The sequence below is a fragment of the Microtus pennsylvanicus genome, chromosome 2, assembly GCF_037038515.1.
Source record: "Microtus pennsylvanicus isolate mMicPen1 chromosome 2, mMicPen1.hap1, whole genome shotgun sequence".
Lineage (NCBI taxonomy): Eukaryota > Metazoa > Chordata > Mammalia > Rodentia > Cricetidae > Microtus > Microtus pennsylvanicus.
The window spans coordinates 18,689,429-18,703,215 of NC_134580.1; the positions used below are offsets into that span (position 1 = coordinate 18,689,429).

General features: G+C 39.8%; 1 protein-coding gene across 1 annotated transcript; it reads left to right on the forward strand.

Annotated features, from left to right (window-relative positions):
- Positions 1–4,060: 4,060 nt before the first annotated feature.
- Alg10 (ALG10 alpha-1,2-glucosyltransferase) lies at positions 4,061–11,510 on the forward strand. Its single transcript, XM_075960370.1, has 3 exons — positions 4,061–4,331; positions 5,656–5,853; positions 7,373–11,510. Exons 1-3 carry the CDS (start codon positions 4,161–4,163, stop codon positions 8,426–8,428), a joined length of 1,425 nt encoding a protein of 474 aa, XP_075816485.1. The 5' UTR covers positions 4,061–4,160; the 3' UTR covers positions 8,429–11,510.
- Positions 11,511–13,787: the final 2,277 nt, after the last annotated feature.

Genomic DNA, 13,787 nt, shown 5'->3' on the forward strand with positions numbered 1-13,787 from the left:
TCAGAGGAAACAAGGCTGCATGGCCTTCAGAAGAGCAAGAACTGCTATGGAAATTCACATGCATGGTGTGCAGATACATAAGATGGTCATAACTGACCTGTGTGTGGAGCGTTGTATTCATGTGCATGTGTCCTTTGTACACAGATGGGTGTGCACTCATTTGTACCTGCTTGTGGAGACCAGACAGTGAGGACATAACACTGCTCTCCACCTTAATTTTTTGAGACAGGGCCTCAAAATGATCTAGAGCAGTGGTTCTTAACCTTCCTGATGCTGAGATCGCTTAATAGAATTCTTCATGTTGTGGTGAACCCCCAACCATAAAATTATTCTCATTGCTACTTCATAACTGTAATTTTGCTAATGTGATGAATCGTAATGTAAACACCTGTCTTTTCTGATGGTCTTGGGAGACCTCTGTGAAAGTGTCAGTCAACCCCCAGGTTGAGAACCACTGATCTGAGCTTACCAATTTGGCCGAGAGAGAAGGCTAGTGGAATCTTAAGATCTTCCTGCTAGGATTAAGACATACACCACCATGCCTGGGGGTGTTTCGTTGTTATTGTTGTTTTTCCGGCTGTTGGTATCTGAACTCAAGTGTTCACACTTACACAGGAAGCATTTTACCTACAAACCATCTCCCCAGTCCTGTAATTGATTATTAAGTGAATGGCTAACCCTTAGTTATTTGGTTTAATTTCGGAGCTTCTGCTTTCATGAGTTCAAGGCACTAACTCGATGACTCAGATTTGTTACAGGTTTTTGGGTGCTGCTAGCGTTGCTGGTGTGGGGTTCACATTTTAAGAATCATAAGTTGGATTGTATGGTGTACAACATACAATTTCTAGATGACTGGTCATCAATGCGTACTTGAGATGCTCAGGGCCAGAATTGGAACAGCTCCAAAAAAGCAGGTCGATTTCTCCCCTTACCATATCTTCAATATTTTCAGTTAAATACTTGCTAGTACTTTTTTTTATCACAAGAGCTGTAAGTTGCCTTTGGTGACTGTGTTTTGTTACCTTGGATGAACTTTGTTTTCCTGAGTGCCAGTACCTGGAAGGGAGAACCTAAGAAAAACAATTCTGCGAACAAAAACAACTCCCGGATACTGGCTCTCTGCAATGGTCAACCTGACCTCACTGTTTTTGCTAATTGCACATTTCGGCTTTTGTGACTATCTTCTTAGCTTGCAGCTGCGAGAAGGGAACCTTGAGGACTTCTGTGATGAGACACCACAACCATGACAACTCTTATGAAGGGAAACATTTAATTAAGGATGGCTTACAATTCAGAGGTTTAGTCCAGTATTGTCATGATGGGAGTTTGGCAGCACACAGGCAGACATGGTGCTGGAGAAGGAGCCAAGAGTTCTACCTCTGGATGGGCAGGCAGCAGGAAGAAAATGACTCACTGGGTCTGGCTTGAGTATCTGAGACTTCAAGCCCTGACCCCAGTGACACACTTCCTCCAACAAGGACACATCTACTTCAACAAGGACACACCTCTTAATAGTGCCACTCCCTATTAACCTATGGGGACATTTTCTTTCAAACCACCACAACTTTCTCTCCAGGATGTGGTTTTCTTGCTTCAGTATGGGTCCTGAGAAAGGCTCAGGGCTGCACGTAGATTCTGATTACGTAGACATAGTTACTAGCTGGCTGGAATAAACCCTTTCAACAGAATGTGTCTGGGTGGTCTTCTTTGCTGGGAGCCCCACCACATTTTGAACTGAAACTTTTTGCATGTTTCCTTTCATTTAAAACTTTTTGTTTGCTCATTTCCCAGTGATAAGACATCAACCAAATATTGACTGCAAGTCTACAAATGTATTTTGGAGGCTACTGTGTAGGATATTGGCTCAGGTTTGTAGTCCTTGCTGTATAGAACCAAATGTCTCTTCACTAAGTAAAACAACACTGCTACTGTAAGTAGCCAAAGTCGGATTCAGCAGTATGTGAAAAGGGATAGTAAGACAGAATGTCTATCCTGGAAGTTCACCATCTTTGTTACATAATCATGGCCTTCTCCCTGGGTCTTCCTGAGATTGTAACTCCCAGCCCCTCAGAGTGTCATAATTCAACATTGTTAGGAAGGCCTTCAGTTTGTAGCTCTTGAAAAGGTGAACCCCCACTCAGAGTTCCTCCCATCTGGAAATGACGGCTCTGTGTTTGGAGAGAGTGCTTATCCTATCCTTTTCTGTTTACAATGCTCTCCCGCACATTTTGACATGATCTGTCTGCAAAGTGAACTCTTTGAGCCACTGAGCTTAATTTGGGATCCCACAGGAGCATGATGGGGTAGGGAGCAAATTACCAGTGGTTACAGCATGGATAGAAACTGTCTCTTTCCCCACCAACCACTAACTGCCGCCTCTAGATGAGAATGTTTTTCATTTGATGCAATATATATTTGTCCACTTGACTGATGGAAATAGAGGTGGGATATAAATTTAAATTACAAATGATGAAAAGCAGTCAGTTCAGTAGAAATTATAGTTATAAGCCATAAGACTATAATTCCAATTCCTTCCCCTCTTCTAGACTGCCATTTTTTACATAATTTTAGATAAGTTACCTATCTTCATTTTGTTTCCAAAAAACAAACAAATAAATTATTAGAAAAGGTACCTAGCCATTCTGAAACCTTGTGCTTGCTTGAAACATTCCAGTTCAGCAAGAAGAGTGTGGAACACATATATGGGAGTTGGATGTCTAAGTAAGTTCTTGGTAGCAATTATTATGAGAACATGAGCATAAAGAGGTAAATTTGTGCTACTTTCTTCAAACATTGTCCATGATATCTAACAGAGGCCAGATGCTTCTAAGGTGTGTATTATCATAATTGTGTGTATGGTCAGGATAGAGCAAGCATATTGCATCTGAGGTCAAGTGGTTGTGTCTAAATTATTTGAAATGGTCTCAAATTGTTAAGTTTACCTCAGTAATTAGAGAGGAGATAAAGAGTGGAGGGGAGATAAATAACACATCATCATGGAATTTAGTTCCAGTTATTTCTACTAGGAGAGGGGGAATAGTGTGTTCAGTTTTGAAAAGCTTTCCATACATTGGCAGAATTCGCTGCGACTCAAGGAAAGAACCGAATTGACGATTCCGAGCTTTACACTTTAAAACAAATCTCAACTGCTTTGAGATGTGTGGCTGCCAAAAGCAACCTGAAATTAACAGAAATGTTTTCCTACAAATCGTCACCAACCACACTCAAAGCATTCTTTAGCTTCAGTTTTCTTCAAATATCTTCTCAATCTTCAGTGTCAACTCCAATTTCAGAATAAAAGTATTATGTGAAGCATACCTAGCCTACAACTTTTTACATGTACCATTTGGAGACCACATAATTAAATAAATATTCCATAATACCACATGTTAAGGTACTTAAGGTCACATGTTAGAACGCACTAGAACAGAGATAGATATTAATGACTTTATTGTTTATTTTAAAGGAAGGATCTTACACTGTATCCCAGGTTGGTCTGGAACTAGGAACAATCCTCCTGCCTCAACCTCTCAAGTGCCTCGACTACAGGTCTGAGCCAGCACCCACCGCAATAGTAACTAAAATGATAAGCACAAGAGAAGTATTCCTCATCTAAAACACACCAACTCTGAATGTTAATTAACTCGGTCTCTCCAGGAGTGGCACGGGAAAAGACTGCCCTGTGCCAATCAGAAAGCGTCAATCTTTACTACCAGCTAGAGACGGCAGGATGTCATGGATTGTCATGAAGGTTCTAGCAATTCATTTCACTGGCAATGGAGAACAGCAGTAGCTGGAAACGACGTGCAGTTTGGGAGCTTGGAGGTTAGAAAGCTTCTGCAAAGCAACAGAGGGCGCAAGAATCCCTTCTCTCCGGAGACTGCTGGGCGCGGTTCCCGGGCCCGAGCCGAGCCCCGCCCCTCCCTCGAGCTCTGGCCACTCAGAGAACTCTGAGCAGAGTGATTGACAGGACGGCCGTCCGCGGCGTTGCGTAAGCGCTTCACTCCGGAAACGGTGACCTCCTTGTGCTTCCGGCCAACGCTCTCCCAGCATCCCTTGCGTGCCGGCCCTGCCGTCGCTCGCCAGGCCGCCGCGGGCCTTGCGCGCTGGATTTTGAGCGCACGTCTGCCCGGGGCTGAGCCCGGACGCGGCTGCGCGGCATGGCGCAGCTGGAGGGCTACTACTTCTCGGCCGCCCTGAGCTGCACCTTCCTGGTGTCCTGCCTGCTCTTCTCCGCCTTCAGCCGTGCCCTGCGCGAGCCCTACATGGACGAGATCTTCCACCTGCCGCAGGCGCAGCGCTACTGCGAGGGCCGCTTCTCCCGGTCGCAGGTTGGTCCCTGCTGGCCCTGCCCCGGGCCGGGCTCCTCCCAACCTCTGTGTGTTTCCTTTTCCCTGTCTGCCCTCCCACAGTCAAAAACGTGAAAGCAACTGGGTAAAGGCTGACTGTACGTAGCCTGGAGATCCACGGCGTATTTGTTAGGTGATGCGAGAAATGCGGACCCCAAATTATAGCTCCTCTTGGCAGATGACCAGTTTGCCTTCCTAAGTCCCAGGACTAGAGACATGCGGGTGTCCCCTGGAAATGCAGAAGACAGAACAAAACAAAACAAAAAAACACCCAAAACTTACTTCTAAGGTATTCCACTCAGTGTTTTGGACGCCTAATTGAGCCTCTTAGGCCACCAAAGAGTGATAGTTTCATTCAAACTTCATCTTTGTATGTTTTTAGAAACTTGCTCTTGTCTAGATAAATTGGCAACTAGTCAGATTGCATCATTTAAAAATATATGCTCAATAACATAAATATGCATAATACAGAGATAAATGCCATATAGTCTCTCATGAACACAGTATGGGTTACTGCTTCAAAATATAAAGTCCGTTGAAGAAAATCCTGATTCCCTTGGTGCTGTTGCTCATAACCTTTGCCATTTTAAGGACCACGAACCTGCAAAGTAATAGTAACTACAGTCTCTAATACAGAATGTATTGCAAGATGTCAAACGGGTAAGCACCAAACTAAGTCCCAAACTAACAGGTTTTCTCTTTAGAAGTCTTGTAATGCAGTCTCTCTAAATACTAAAGTATCTAAAGATCCTTCAGAGTCCAACTGTTGTTAGCCTGGCTTGTAAAATTGGGGCCGGTGCAATTTAGTCACAGAATACATGTTTCCTAAAGAGCAAGCCTTGGAAAGTAGAAACAAATTATAACTTACTGTCTGTTGCTTGATGATACCTTAATAATTCCGAATGGGTTTCAGACAGGGAGCAAAATGGTTTCTTAGAATGAACTGGAGCGGTGGCTCAGTGGTTGGTAGCTCTTGCTGTTTGGACTGAAGACCAGATTTCCCTTCGCCCACATTGAGCTGCTCACTAACCATCTGTAACTCCAGTTCCAGGGGACCCAGTGCCCGCTCTGTCTTCCACAGGCACCTGCTTGTCTATGTTGCACATACTTAGATGTGTGGGCACACACATTCAATCTTAAAACTAGAACTTAAAGACATCTCATCTGCCAGGATTTATTTAATTATGTCATAGAATGTTCTCAACTAATTATTCAATATTGGAACAAATGAAAACTGATTTTTGACACACTTGTATCAATGGAGTCATTATTGCTTCAGCTTTACCGTCGGTCTTTTCTTTTTAAGTGGGATCCTATGATTACTACGTTGCCCGGCCTGTACCTGGTGTCAGTTGGAGTGGTCAAACCCGCCAGCTGGATCCTTGGATGGTCTGAACATGTTGTCTGTTCCATTGGAATGCTCAGATTTGTTAATCTTCTCTTCAGTGTTGGCAACTTCTATGTACTGTATTTGCTTTTCAGAAAGGTACAACCCAGAAACAAGGTATGTACAGAATAGAGTTATTGAAAGTTTCTGTGCAGTCAAGTTACAGTTATATAAGATGGAGGAAAATGTCCAACGGTTTATTTTTGTAGGTTTTACAAAGCTAAATGGATGTTCTCTACTTCTATGTAGAAGGTGTTTATATTTCAATATGGGAATAGCATTATTTGAAAATCTAAAAGTGTTTGTTAGTAAACCAAACCGGTTTAATAACTCCATGCTTTCTCTAGGAAATTAGATAGGCTAATGAATCTTAGCTGAGGGAGCTGGATATGACTTCATATGCAAGTCTTGGAGGTAGGTTGCCTGGGTTTAAATTCAGTCCTGGCTACTACTTATATGAACGTGAGCAAATTACTCCTTTATGATTTTATATTTTTATCTATTTGAAGTAATTTAAATATTAAATTAAAAATTTGCCTCATTGAATTTGTATTAAGAGTAAAGGAGCTTGCTTAATAAAGGGAGGTTGCTTAGGCTAGTACCTAGTGCAGAGTTTTAATAAATGTTAGCTATGGCAGCAGTGCATGATTTTCATTACCTGTGACAGAGTACTTTGATTTTTACAATTTCTTCCTTACTAGTTTTAATTATATGTTTGTAAATTGCAGTTTCTACTATTTAATATTTTGTATAAAACTGTTGACAGTACAGATTTGTCAGACGGAACAGGATGTATCACATATGTGCCAAGTTTACAGCCTGTTGTGGAGCTTTATCTATGTATTTATTGAGACAGGGTCTCACTGTGCGCCCTGCTGACCTCAAACTCTGTGCAGGTCTGGCTGTCCTAGAACTCATAGAGATCCACCGGCCTCTGCTTTCCAAGTTCTGAGTTTAAAGGTGTGTGTCACCACACCTGACCTGAGGATGGCTTTAGTCGAAGGGTTGGCACGGACTGTGTGTGACAGGGTTAAGTGAAGGGTATAGGTCAGAGAGTTCAGAATAGTTAGTTCTGAAACTATCAAAGAAGCTAAAAGAAGACATTTAGTTTAGAGTAGGCCTGGATTTCTTTTTTTAGGAAAAATTTCTTGTCATTTCATTGTACAAAAAGTAAGCTCACTGGGCAGGGTGAGGAATACTGTCTACACATTTCAGTTTTCTCTAGTGTAGAGGTTTGAAGGGCTGTCCTTAAAGAACTGGATGAGATGGGCTGAGACCCCAGTTCAAGGTTGCAAGGTGACGTAACTGTGCCATCTTTACTGCGTTCTGTTCATCCCTGTGTTCTCCATGTACCTTAGTCCAGGGTCTCCTATTCAGCGACCCCTAAAGAATTTGTTCAGTGATTCAAAAAATTTTAAGCTCTTAAGAGGTTTACACCATTAGTATTTTAATGGTTTACAAGCTGATGAATGTAACTGAAAATTGCCAGAGGTATTATACATGGTATTGCAAAGTCAGAAATATGCTTCATTTGAATTAAACTGCAGTGAGTTTTTTTTAATAAATCTCTTTATTAATTCAGCAGAAATAGTGTATTTATTTTACCCTAAAAATAATTTTTTCTTTTTCCTTCAAGGCTTCTTCAAGTATCCAGAGAATCTTATCAACATTAACCCTGGCACTATTTCCGACCCTCTATTTCTTTAACTTTCTTTATTATACAGAACCCGGGTCTGTGTTCTTTACTCTTTTTGCCTACTTGATGTGTCTTTATGGCAATCATAGGACTTCAGCCTTGCTTGGGTTTTGTGGCTTCATGTTTCGTCAGACCAATATCGTCTGGGCTGCCTTCTGTGCGGGACACATCATTGCACAGAAGTTCAGTGAGGCCTGGAAAACTGAGCTGCAGAAGAAGAAGGAAGAGAGGCTTCCCCCTGTGAAAGGACCATTTTCAGAACTCCGAAGAGTTCTTCACTTTCTTCTGGTGTACTCCATGTCGTTTAAGAACCTGAGTATGCTTTTCCTTTTGACCTGGCCCTACATCCTCCTGCTGGCTGCATTTCTTGTGTTTGTGGTAGTTAATGGTGGGATTGTTATTGGTGACCGGAGTAGTCATGAAGCCTGTCTTCATTTTCCTCAGTTATTCTACTTTTTCTCATTTACTGTTTTTTTTTCCTTCCCTCACCTACTTTCTCCTACGAAAGTCAAGACTTTTCTTAGCTTAGTTTGGAAACGTAGAGTTCAGTTCTCTGTGATTCTGGTAGTCTCAGTATTTTTTGTTTGGAGATTCACTTACGTCCATAAGTATTTATTGGCGGACAATAGGCATTACACGTTTTACGTGTGGAAAAGGGTATTTCAGAGACATGAAATTGTGAAATATTTATTAGTTCCAGCCTACATGTTTGCTGGTTGGACCATAGCTGACTCTTTAAAATCAAAGTCAATTTTCTGGAATTTAATGTTTTTTGTATGCTTAGTCACTTCTACAGTTCCTCAGAAACTACTGGAATTCCGTTACTTCATTTTACCGTATATTATATATAGGCTTAACATACCTCTGCCACCTGTATCTAGACTTGTTTGTGAACTTGGTTGTTACACAGTTGTTAATTTTCTAACTTTTTATATCTTTCTGAACAAGACTTTTCAGTGGCCAGATAATCAGGACATACAAAGGTTTATGTGGTAATGGCAGCAATATTTTGAATTTTAAAAGTAGACTTTCTCCAACAAATAACTGGGTAAGTAGAAGTGGAACCCCTTTTAGGTAAATTCAGGGAAGTTGAATGAAAAGCATTAAGTTTGAGGCCAGCCTAGAAGCCTGACTAATGACGAGAGAGTAGCTAACAGTTGTCTTGAGAAGCACTGGTGCTGCCAGCTTCCCAGGTCTGGGCACTTTCTGTCTGCACATGGAGGGTGCTGGGAAAGCCCCACAGCCCTCGAACCAGGACATCAAAGAATTTGAAAACCATTTACAATGAACTAGCAGTATTTCTGAGTAAGTGGACAGTTATTGCAGTAAATATAGCTCCGATCTTAAATTAGAATGGATTTACAGACATAACAAATCATGAGCTAGAGGCTTTGGGATGTTTATCTAGGAATCAGGTTTTTTAATTAAAAATGCAGAAGTAGGGAAGCCATTTGAACTAATTCCTAATTTGATGTTTATACAGGCCAAAGATAAACCGTGTTAATTAGAATACCTGTTACAGATAATCTTTCTGTTAGGTACCTCTGGCTCATGTACAAAAATAACTGCAAACCTCACGGCTTAGAACTTTTCCTCACATACTTAGAGGAACAGCACCTGGATTCAGTGCTACCATAGCTCTCTCCTTCAGGAGAAGGAAGTCCATTGTCCCTGCTCAGCTTACTCCAGCAATTGTTTGGGGTGCCTTATATTTGGACAGGTCCCTCCAGTCTGCCTGTGTCTTCACAGGGTTGTTTCCATGGGCTTCTTGTACAGATAAGGCCTTTGGATTTAGGGGTCCTCTGATTCAGGCTGGCTTTACCTGGGGACTCCTGGTTATTATCTGTAAAACATTTTCAAGTCAGGTCCCATTCACAAGTTCCAGGTATACATCATCTTGTTTGGGGGGATGTAGTAACTTTTTAGGAGATGTCTTTGCTAAGTCTTTTAAGTTAAAGTTTGTCTTTAACTGAGAGACCAAAATCAAACAAACAAACAAACAAAAGAGGTCTGAATTCATATAATTTAAATTGTTCCTCTAGCCAGTCAAACCAGAAGAACTCAGAGGTGAGGCGTCATTGGTTTAGCTTTATCTTATAATTTAGGGAACAGTATTGGATATGACTTTGGGATTTTTTTTTCCTTTTGGCTCTGTTTACTGTTTATTCATTTTATTAAATTCAAGTTCAGTAATTTAGTAGAAGTTTTTTTCATTCAACTGTTACTTCATTACAGACACACAGACACTTGGTTAGTTGTGTGCTGTGACTGTAAACCCAGAACTGTGAATAGAGTTTACTTTTTAGCCCAGTTTTCTTTCTCAGTTTTACATATGTACACATGCACACGCACGCACAAAGGGACCAAAAACTTTGCTTTAATTGTTGGGTTATGTTTTCTTTGAGTTTTAAGTGTGTGTAAATTTGTATACAAGTTTAAAAACTACTTGAATAAAAGTTACACACGTAGTCCTGAGTTGTCAGTTAGCATAGATCATCACTTTGATATTTGAAGGTGACTCCAGTAAAACAGCGGTGGAGTTGTGAGCAGATCCAAAGGCGTCCTCCATTTCTGCCTTCACAGTGGGTTTATTATGATAGAGAACTAAGTCCAGGAACATGAGATTGCAAACACGCAGCTGCTGTCTGCTGCTGCCTTTCATGTTTAGGAACACTGAGGGATGGAGGAAACACTTTGTCCCATGTGATGAAAGGAGACTGCCTTTACAGGCCCTTCCGAATTAGACATTGTGGAGGTCTACAGGGAGACAAGGGAGCAGTCTATACTGCTTTCCATAGTATTGATAGCAGGACTTGGCATTCCAGAAAAGGAGGCCATGAATTAAAAGGTGCTATTTATTTTTCACTATGATTTAAAAATGGATGTATGTTGATGCTTTATAGGGTAGAAGCTTGGTTAAATCTTCCTGGGCAGTTGACAAGAAGATGGTCATTTGCTGGTGAATTTCTCAGTCTTTGTCACTAAATGAGTATGTGAGAGAAATGAGCTTCACACAGCAGGTGTCACCTTTGGTTATACAGAATAACAGGTTCATCTCTGGAAAATCATTTCTCTTGGAAAGAGCCTTGTTTTTACAAATATTATAAACTATGTTTCTGAAAAAGTTCGAAACTTCCAAAAATTAAGTCTTTTTACTTGTTAGACTTAATTGAATTTATTGATTAATAAGTGATTATAAAGGGGCTCAATGGTTAAAAGCACAAACCACCCTTGCAGGGGACACTAGTGTGGTTCATAACCCTATACAGGGCAGCACACCAGCCCTGTCAGCTCCACCTCTAGGAGATCTCATACCTCTGGCTTCTGCAGCCACCTGCACTCCTGCATATACCTCACTGCCCACACATAATTGAGGTAAAAATTCTCAAAGGTGGTTGTAGAAAATGTACCTCTTGCTGAAGGACTTGTGGAGCCCTGCGGTCTTTATCACTCCTTTTCCAGTAGGGTTGTTTTAACTGTCTCATTGGAAAGGCCTAGCCTTTAGCTTGAGTAATCAAGTTAACCAGCTCTACTTTATGTGAAAATCCATAGGCATAGACTATCATTTCCAGATATATTAATAAGGGTTTGTGTGCAATGTATTTTTCTCACATTTATGCTTTTCCTGGGTACTCCTTTTATGGCTGTGCCTCACTAAATGGTGTGGAAATAGTGTTCTTTACATAATATGTTCTAGTACATAATAGTGAAAGTGGAACTATTGTTCTCATAGTTACCTGTGTTTATCCTGTTATAAAATACCCGCTATAAACTAATGTCTATAATGTATTTCTAATGTAAACTTAACTGACGTGACATTGTGCTCACACTGATTGTCTAGAGAGAAGAGAAGGGATCCTCAGCTTTAATGTAGAGCTCCTAAAGAGCGAGCATATAATTTAAGTCCACCTCCAAACTACTCAGATAAAAAGAATATAGATCACTATTATCTTTGAAGCAATTGGAATGTCTCTAAATGGTTAAAAAAGTGGACATGATATTTTACCTAGAGGAAATTAAAATAAGACTGTAGATTGTACTTGATTTTGGTTCCAGAATAAAAAGACAAGTTGTTGAAGGACGGTTGTTTATTCCTGATTGCAAATGAGAATGTTATGTCTGAATTCTGATTAGTATCTGATGTATGTCTTACCCATTTCAACATGGATCCATACCCATTACACAGCCATAAAGCGCAGAAATACATCATATGTTGTGTGTTGAGTAAATGTATATTGGATGGAGTTTTCAGCATAGAAGCAAGCAGGTATCCTAGAAAAGAACTGTATTACCAACTTAGGAAGTAAATTGTGTTTTATAATGAGTTACCCTGACCCCTTTTCTGCCTGTTTTCTGAGTATTATTTCCAGTAGTATTTAGTATAGATATGCACATTTAGTGTGTATGTGCTACCTGCAATAGGGTATGATTTTAATACTATTTGAAACACAGTCTTCTTAATAATTATAGTAGAAGTATTGATGATTTGTGATACTTTAATTATGAAATTTCAGCTGGTTAGAAGCATCTGGTGTTTAGCTCTATGAAGGAATGAATTACTTGTATTTGGGTGATTCTTATGTATTTGAATTTGATGGCAATATGTTGAGACATACATAATAAATTAGATATTGATGATATTTTTAATATACCCATGAATCCAGCACTAAATTCTGTGATGCCTGGAAGTTATTTCTAAAAGTAAATTTTGTGATAATTTGGTAATCTGATAATAGTCATTATTTTAAAATAAGATATTGATCAGTGGTAATTTGTTTCTTCCTTCAGCACTGTTAAACCAAAAGTAGCTAGGGTATAATTTTTTCAAAAAAGTTATATTAAGTATTACATCCGGTTTGCATTTGGAAATTTGAGTTTATTTGAGCCATGTGTTTACCACTGTTCAGTAAGAGTAAGAATGAAAAGATTTCCAGTATTGTCTTCATCTATTGATGGTGTTTTGCTGTTAAGATTGATCTGTGTCATCTCTCTACCTACCTGCCTACTACATGCCTATGATGTAGATACCGATTTCTTTATTACTCGAGCCCACTCACATGCCTATGATGTAGATGCTGATTTCTTTATCACTCAAGCCCACTCACATGCCTATGATGTAGATGCTGTTTGCTTTTGTGACTGGTGGAGAAGCTGAATGCCAGCATCTCTGGTGACTCTCCAAAGTCCATTCCTTTTGTCATTGAATGTAAAGCTGTGAGCTTTTGCTATTCTGCCTCAATGTCGAACTTCATTAAGAGAAAATAGGGAGTGAAGTTTCCATTCTACTGGTCAGACCTTTTGTGTCATGTTGCTGAGAACTTACATGTTCCTGAAAATGTTAGAAGCTTTTCAGAGGAGTACAAGTAAAATGATAAATACTAAATGGTTTCATTACAAGACAAATTGTTTTAAAAAATTTTCGTTTTTTTAACTTGGAAAAAAAGCTCCAATAAGTTCTTAATTAAAAGCATTATACATTCTACATTGCTTTAAATGTAATTCGGAGATTGACAAATAGGTTTCAGCTCACAAGAAAAATGCCTTTGTTTTTAATTGCTTGGTCTCTTCAGGGGTATCGAATTCCCCAAATAGGTTTTGTATTTACTGAAAACATTTCGTCAGGAAAGTCTCAGTGACTAGAGAGAATAGATATGGCATAGTACCTTTGCCAGCTGTCTCACATTCTGCCATTTTAAGCCTATGGTTACTGAAGCTGGTATTCTTTATGTTCTTTGGTAAGATAAATTCAGGTATTTCTTGAAGTATTCTGCCTTTGATATAGTTTGTTTCTAAATTAAAGTAGAACTTTTACCCCATTTGTGAAACAAATTTGAGTTGCGCAACGTAGCCAAAGGTGATACAATATTTCAGTGTACCAGTAATACAGTATTTATCTTACCTACATTTATATTCCTTTGTCAGTGAAAAAAAAAATGTGTTGTGTTTTCCCTGTAGTTCTAAATAGGAAAGTACTGTTTGTACACATTTTTAATGAAGTGTTTACCAGGTGGTGACAATGTGCTATATTTTGAAGTGTTCTTGTAATTTAACTTTTTTTTACTAGTCTAGGTTAAACTTTTTATAGTTTTGTATTTTGAACCACAAAGATTTATAATTATTCACCTTTATTATTGTTTGTTTTTTAGGAAGGGTCTCATAATCCAGGCTAGCCTGGAATTTGCAATGTAGCCAAGAATGACCTTGAAGTCCTGATTCTTTTGCCTCTACCTCTGGTCTGCTGGGATTACAGGCACGCTGCCCCAGGCCTAGTTTATGCAGTGCTGGGGAGAAAACATGCGACTTGGAGCTTGCCTGGCCCTGCTTATTATACTGTGACTCAAAATGTTTTCCTGAC

Bases quoted from the DNA above. Each gene is read 5' to 3' on its own strand.
- Alg10 (XM_075960370.1), top strand. From the start codon at position 4,161: ATGGCGCAGCTGGAGGGCTACTACTTCTCGGCCGCCCTGAGCTGCACC. The intron at 4,332-5,655 runs GTTGGTCCCTGC...TTTCTTTTTAAG, and splicing joins GCCGCTTCTCCCGGTCGCAG to TGGGATCCTATGATTACTAC. The intron at 5,854-7,372 runs GTATGTACAGAA...TTTTCCTTCAAG, and splicing joins AGGTACAACCCAGAAACAAG to GCTTCTTCAAGTATCCAGAG.